Here is a 7,695-nt window from a genome sequence, read left to right on the forward strand (position 1 = left end):
TTAGCAACAGGTTGTGAGCTCTGTGCCTTGCTTTTTTTCCTGCCTCTGAAAGCCTCCAAAACAGAGCTTCAGAAAAAAAAGCCTCTGAAGCAGTGGTGGGTTGCCCCCGGTTCGGACCGATTTGCAAGAACCAGTAGTAAAACCAACGGGAGGTTCCGCCCACCGCCCCAGATGTCATCATAGGCAATCTGTGCATACGCAGAAGCCATTGCAAACCAGTAGTAAAGGTAAGTAGAACCCACCCCTGCTCTGAAGCTCTGTTTGGGGGCTTTTTTTTCTGAAGCTCTGTGTGGGGGCTTTTTTTCTGAAGTTCTGTTTGGGGGCTTCTTTTCTGAAGTTCTGTTTGGGGACTTCTCTTCTGAAGTTCTGTTTGGGGGCTTCTCTTCTGAAGTTCTGTTTGGGGGCTTTTTTCTGAAGCTCTGTTTGGGGACTTCTCTTCTGAAGCTCTGTTTGGGGGCTTCTTTTCTGAAGCTCTGTGTGGGGGCTTCTTTTCTGAAGTTCTGTTTGGGGGCTTCTCTTCTGAAGTTCTGTGTGGGGGCTTCTTTTCTGAAGTTCTGTTTGGGGGCTTTTTTCTGAAGTTCTGTTTGGAGGCTTCTTTTCTGAAGCTTTGTTTCTGATGTTTTTTTTCAACCTCTGAAACCTCTGTTTGAGAAGCTGGGCAGGGCTACATTCGGAGTATAAGACGCACCCAGATTTTCACCCTCTTTTTTGGGGGGAAAGGTGCATCTTATACTCTGTAAAATACAGTCAATGAGGTCTAGATGGGCAAGAGAGGATCAAGCCAAGGGACGCCATCTTAAAATTCACAACTTGTCTTTCTGCAGATCCAGTATATCAACAAGTACTATGAGACCATCCGGCAGATCATTGGGCCTGAGCTGGAGAGACGTCAGCTGAAAGAGGAACACCAGTGGCTGCAGAAGAACACGGAGCCTTTCTCTCATGCCTCCTTGCTGGCAGCTTCGCTTGGCACCTTGGCAGCGAGCACACTGGCTTCTACCATTCTGCCAGGAGCCCAGCATTGATCCGGGAGCACCACACAACTTCCTTGCAACTCTTTGCCCCATCCTTAAGTCTCATCGTGTGGTCCACCTCAACCCGTATCTCACAGGCCTCCATTTTAGGCCTCTAAGCATCACTAACCATCCTTCTTCCCATTTCCATTGGCATCACCAGAGTCTCCTGATGTTCTGACCTAGGCTTCCCCAGAGCATGAAGCAGATTCCTTGTCCCGACAAAAACCCCTTTTTATTAAGTTACTGTGAATTCCTCTCATTCACATTCAGCAAAGTCTTTCAAGGGAGAATTTACAGTCACAGACCTTATCTGGCTTGGAGAGCTGCCATGCCGATATCTTCAAAACTTAGCAAGGAGTCTCCAGAGAGTCACGAACTGATTAAGCGAACTAATTGTCCCCTGCAAACTCACCTCCCCTTTCGCTCCTCTTTTATTCCCTCTGGGAGGGGCCATTCACCATCCACCTGTGGCTTTACTCCTGAGTCGACCTTTGTTCCTTAGCTGTTCCCTTCTCCTGGCAGCTCACACTAGGAACAGCTCCAGCTGTTCCTCTGCCCCACTGATGTCTGACTCCGAAGGCAGCTGACAACTATCAGATGGCCCTGGCCCCATCTCTGCCTCTGACACAGAGCACCCATCATAGCCTTCCCCAGACTCCAGGACTGGTCCATGTTCTTCCCCAACCTCCTCACTGTCTGAGTCTGCCACCAGTTCCGCTGGCTGCTGGCGGGCCATAACACTTGCATCTGATTCCAAGCCAGGAACTGTATAAACCCATTCTGTGTTTCTCTCCTGGGCAGACCTTGGGAGCCAAGGTGGAGCAGAGGCTGAAAGAAGGAAGGTGGTAATAAAATGACATCTGAAGAATTTCATTGAGTGTTATCTTTTTATGACTTGAATTAGAATTAGAATTAGAATTCTTTTATTGGCCAAGTGTGATTGGACACACAAGGAATTCGTCTTTGGTGCATATGCTCTCAGTGTACATAAAGAAAAAAATAAAATATATTCAGTGGTGGGATTCAGCTAATTTGCACCACTTCGGGAGAACCAGTTGTTAACTTTCTAAACAGTTTGGCAAACTGGTTGTTGGAAGAAATCATTAGGACAGAGAACTGGTTGTTAAATTATTTGAATCCCACTACTGAATATATTCATCGAGAATCATAAGATACAACACTTAGTAATAGTCATAGGATACTAATAAGCAATCAAATCATATTAGGAAACAATATAAGTTGTAAAGATACAAGCAACATGGATATAGCCATAAGTGGAAAGACATAGAATGAGAAGAATAATAGTAATACAGTCTTAGTAAATGGTTTGACAGTGTTGTGGGAATTAGTTGTTTAGCAGAGTGATGGCATTCAGGGAAAAAACTATTCTTTTGTCCAGTTGTCCTGGTGTGCAGTGCTCTATAGTGTCATTTTGAGAGTAGGAGTTGAAACAGTTTATGTCCAGGATGCGAGGGGTCTTTAAATATTTTCATAGCCCTCTTTTTGACTCATGCAGTATACAGATCTTCAATGGAAGGCAGGTTGGTAGCCATTGTTTTTTCTGCAGTTGTAATTTTCCGTTGAAGTCTGTGTCTGTCTTGTTGGGTTGTGTTCTGTCCCCATCTCACACACGCACACAAACAGATAGCCAGGGGTTAAATAAAACTGGCAGACAACAAATTCTTTTGATAAGAGGATTGGCAGCAACCCAGTAGCTGCTTGCCAAGAACTTTACTCATAAAGGGAGGGGTTGTTCCTCCATCAGATAAACCCAAACAAGATACACAGTTCAAGAATTGTCAAGTCCAGTCCGCATTAAATCCAAGGCAGATAACGTTGTTTCAAAAATACAATGTGACTTGCTAGTAGTTAGTTTTGTCTGTCACAGAGTCTGAATGGCCACCTTACCCCCTTTTATCCCCTGTGGGGTGTGGTCCGGTGACTCAGCTTAATCTCTGGCATGCCTCCTTTTCTGCTGCATGCGCTTGTCTCTCCGACGCTGGCGTGGATCCAGCCAAGTCTTATCTCTGTCACTGTCCGACTGTGAGGAGATACCTGGCTCCTGGCCAATCTCTTCTCCTTCGGGAGACACCTGAGGCATTGCCAGAGAGGAGGGTCCTGGAGAGGGAGGCCTGGCCAACTCCACTCCTTCACGTTCGGAGCCTTCTCCCTCCGATAAGTCGGCCTCAGGGATCGGAGTCACAACAGGTTGCAGAGCCAAACCAGACAGTTATGGAGGTGCAGATGACAGATTGAAATGGAGAGGGGGGAAAAAGAGCCTGCTGAATTCTGTGCACCATCTGTGCCTGGGTTGGTTCCTCATCCCCTCATAAAAACGTCGTATAACAAAATTAGAGTTGGGGGCTAGGCGCAGAGGGGCTACTGCTGACAAGAAGAGTGGCACACTGGTGAGTGACCAGGCTAATGGTTGATTCCAGGCTGAACGGTTGATCTGCGGGCTGAAGACGAAGAAAAGTAGGAGCCCGAGATGGAAACCAATGATCAATGAACAATAGTTTAAGAGAGTGACTACAATGAATGGCCTACCTCCATGACTCTTGGAGGGACTTCCAGTCAAAAGAAGGGTCTGACCATTTGGAAATCTAAAACTCGGGGCTTTTGCCGGGCTTCGCCACCCACCGAGTTTGCAAGTTGAAAGGGAAGCCCACAGCAATTACCAGCTCAAAAGAGGACCTGCGCCCCCCCCCTTCGCCCCAATTAACGGCTTAGTGGTGGGGGGGGTAGCTTGGTGCTTTGCATGCAGAAAGTCTAGAGTTGCACGGAGGTCTTCCAGAGAGGAATAGAACAGAATTTGTCCTCTGCTGGAGAGATTAGAGAACTGCTGGAGGAGGAGGGGAAGAGGAAGGGGATGGGAGGAAGAGGAGGAGAGGGGGAAAGAGAAGGGGAAGAGGAAGGAGAGGAGGAGGAGGGGAAGAGGAGGAGGGGAAGATGAAGGGTAGGGGAGGGGGAAGAGGAGGGGAAGAGAAGGGGAGGGGAGGAAGGGGAAGGGGAAGGGAGGAAGAGAAGGAGAGGGGAAAAGGGAAGAGGAAGGAGAGGAGGAGGAGGAGGAGGGGAAAGAGGAGGAGGGAAAGATGATGGGGAGGGGGAGGGGGAAGAGGAGGAGAAGAGAAGGGGAGGGGAGGAAGAGGAAGGGGAAGGGAGGAAGAGAAGGAGAGGGGAAAAGGGAAGAGGAAGGAGAGGAGGGGGAGGGGAAAGAGGAGGAGGGAAAGATGATGGGGAGGAGGAGGGGGAAGAGGAGGAGGAGAGGAAGAGGAAGGGGAAGGGGGAGGAGGAAGAGGAGAGGGGAAAGAGGAGAAAGAGAAGAGGAAGGGAAAGGAGGAGGAGAAGGGGAAGGGGGAAAAAGAGGAGGAGGAAGATGAGGAGAATTGTAAGGGGGAAAATGGCACCCTTAGAGCCGAAAACTAAGGGGGAGATTCCACAGGTTGGCACAGAGATGCTGGCGAATCGCCTCTAAGTCACTGCCCTCTCGTTTGCTTTCAGACCCAAATTTATGAAAATGTTCTCCAAGGGACGAAGGTCCACAGGTGGCTCGAAGCTCTCTCGCTTCATAGACCGAGCCTCCCTACGTCGTTTATTCGTACTTAGACTTTCTTCTCCTGCTTTCCGCTCGGCAGCAGTTTTCACCTGCTCTGACAGAACTTCATTTTGATTCTTTCTCACTCCGTGCTTCAGATCTCAAACGTCCTAGGAGTGACAGGGGGGCAGGAAAAAAAACATCTTCATCTGCTCAATAGTAGTAACTGTGAGAGGGATCTTGGAGTCCTAGTGGAGAACCATTTAGATATGAGCCAGCAGTGTTGCAGCAGCTGCCAAAAAAGCCAACACAGTTCTGGGCTGCATCAACAGAGGGATAGAATCAAGATCACGCGAAGTGTGAATACCACTTTATAATGCCTTGGTAAGGCCACACTTGGAATCCTGCATTCAGTTTTGGTCGTCACGATGTAAAAAAGATGTAGAGACTCTAGAAAGAGTGCAGAGAAGAGCAACAAAGATGATGAGGGGACTGGAGGCTAAAACATATGAAGAATGGTTGCAGGAATTGGGTATGTCTAGTTTAATGAAGAAAAGGACCAGGGGAGACATGATAGCAGTCTTCCAATCTCTCAGGGGCTGCCACAAAGAAGAGGGAGTCAAGCTATTCTCCAAAGCACCTGAGGGCAGGACAAGAAGCAATGGATGGAAACTCATCAAGGAGAGAAGCAACTTAGAACTAGGGAGAAATTTCCTGACAGAACAATTAATAAGTGGAACAACTTGCCTGCAAAAGTTGTGAATGCTCCAATGTGCAAGTTTTGTGCTTCCAATGTGGAAGTTTTTAAGAAGAGGTTGGATAACCATTTGTCTGAAGTGGTGTAGGGTTTCCTGCCTGGGCAGGGGGTTGGACTAGAAGACCTCCAAGGTCCCTTCCAACTCTGTCATTCTGTTCTATTCAGAATAGCTGAGACAGGGCGGGGGTGGTAGAGGCCCCCCCCCAACCTAAATAATTTGCCCAAACTTGCTGCACGAAACCAGAGTGGTGCAAGCTGGTTGCCCACCAAAGTCAGATGACACCAATGTACACACATTTCATCAGAGCAGCCAAGCTCACACGTGGAGAGAATGGCGCACAAATTTTTACTGAAATCCACTTCAACGTTTTGCCAGGAAGTGACATGTTTTGTGACCTTTATGTGCAAATCATTATTCTGCATAAAGAAAAAGGGGAGAAGAAAGAACCTCATTATAACTTTATTAATTATGGATGTTATTCAACTTTGATATTTAGGGTGGAAGGGAAGCCACAGACTGGGAATGTAATCCTGTCCTAATTATCTGGATCTGAAAGATTAAAGATTGTTTCAAGTCCAGCTTGGCTCTTGGTGACTTTTGGGCATCGCTGTGTAGCGTCTTAGCAGTACGGAAGTTGTACGATGGTTTTTTTTTTTAGACAGTTTGGGGATGAAAAGATTAAAATCCGTGAAACTGTAGGCTATAAACAGCAATAAAACAATACAATTCTCTCCCTCTCTCTCTCTCTCTCTCTCTCTCTCCTTCTCTCTCCCTCCCTGTCTCTCTCTCCCTCCCTCTCTCTCTCTCTTTCTCTCTCTCTCTCTCTCTCTCCACACGGTATATAGGATACTGCAAAATCTCCATTCCCACTCCCCTCCAGGGGAAGGATACTGCAAAATCCCCATTCCCTCCCCACTCCTGGGGGAAGGATATTGCAAAATCTCCATTACCACCCCACTCGGGAGCCAGCCAGAGGTGGTATTTGTCGGTTCTCCGAACTGCTCCAAATTTCCACTACCAGTTCTCCAGAACCTGTCAGAACCTGCTGGATTTCACCCCTGGTATATACAGAGAGAGGTGAGGGAAATTAGCATATAACTTCCTTGCATTCAAGTGGAACAAAACCTGATTCGTAACTTTTAAAATACTACCAAGAAGATCTTAGTTCTTACCATTTTTAATTCAAATTCAAAATTTTGCCAGAGGTTATGACTGAAATAAATTCACTCAATCCTTGGTGATCTTTTTTTCCCCAACCTGTCAGAAGTAATAGATGCAGTTCCTGGTTTCGTTTGCAAAAAAAGATTGAAGAATCTTCAAAGCAGCAAGCTCGTAGTTCTGCTGAGAGTGGGTTGGGGAATGTTATAAAGGTAAAAGAAGGAATTGCTTCCCTGCACCGAATATGAAAAACTGGTTAAAAATTAAGGAAAAGAGAGGCATTGTTAGATGCCCCAGTTCTCTGCTGTGACTGATCTAGCCATCACCATAAATCTAGGGATCTGAGCTGCAAAGATCCAGATGACCACAAGAGGGTAGCAAAGGGTTAGATGTTCTCTCTGCTGCCATCTGGTGGATGTCCATACATTCTGATAGTTCTGCCAATCTCAATAAAACCAAAGTGTTCAGCCTTGTCCTACATCAGAGGTGTCCAACCTTGACAATTTTAAAGCCTGTGGTCTATGGTGAAATCCAGCAGGTTCTGACAGGTTCTGGAGAACCGGTAGCGGAAATTTTGAGTAGTTCGGAGAACTGGCAAATGCCACCTCTGGCTGGCCCCAGAATGGGGCGGGGTTGGAGATTTTGCATTATCCTTTCCCTGCCATGCCCACCAAGCCACACCCACCAAGCCACACCCACAGAACCGGTAGTAAAAAAATTTGGATTTCACCACTGCTGTGGTCTGTAGAGATTCTCAGTCATCCAGGTCATGGTTGTCCCAAAGGTGCTTTTTCAGGAAGCAATTGGACTTTCTTGTTTTTCTTTGAAGGCATTTCGCTTCTCATCCAAAGAAGCTTCTTCAGCTCTGACTGGATAGTGGGGAGTGGAAGGATTGCTATTCCTTGCAGACACCAGACTTTTAGCTATACAATTTGGGATGAACAGCCTTTGAACGGTGTGGGAGTAAGAATGGATTTCCGGAGGGGAAAAAATTGCAGACTACAGGAACCATTTGCGCTACTCAGGTGACCCTGAGGACACAGATAAACCTCCAAGCGCTTCAACGACCCTCTAAAAGGATGCTAAGGACCAGCTGTCTGCAAGGCATATCAATCCTTCCATTCCCCACTATCCTGTCAGAGCTGAAGAAGCTTTTTTGGTTTTAAAGCCTGTGTGGATTTTAATTCCCAGAATTCCCCAGCCAGTCAGTGCTGGTTGGAGAATTCTG

At 47.0% G+C, this 7,695-nt stretch overlaps 1 protein-coding gene across 5 annotated transcripts in view; it reads left to right on the top strand.

The window, feature by feature from the left end:
- XPNPEP2 (X-prolyl aminopeptidase 2) overlaps positions 1-1,889 on the top strand; it is a 51,578-nt gene extending 49,689 nt beyond the window's left edge. For all 5 annotated transcript variants that reach the window (XM_060692118.2, XM_087877564.1, XM_060692119.2 and 2 more), the window contains one exon: positions 825-1,889. In XM_060692118.2, coding sequence (XP_060548101.2) covers positions 825-1,025 — 201 coding nt within the window. In that variant the 3' untranslated portion in view covers positions 1,026-1,889. The remainder of the gene's footprint in view (positions 1-824) is intronic.
- Positions 1,890-7,695: the final 5,806 nt, after the last annotated feature.

The sequence above is a fragment of the Pantherophis guttatus genome, chromosome 12, assembly GCF_059756535.1.
Source record: "Pantherophis guttatus breed Tessera chromosome 12, ASM5975653v1, whole genome shotgun sequence".
Classification (NCBI taxonomy): Eukaryota; Metazoa; Chordata; class Lepidosauria; order Squamata; family Colubridae; genus Pantherophis; species Pantherophis guttatus.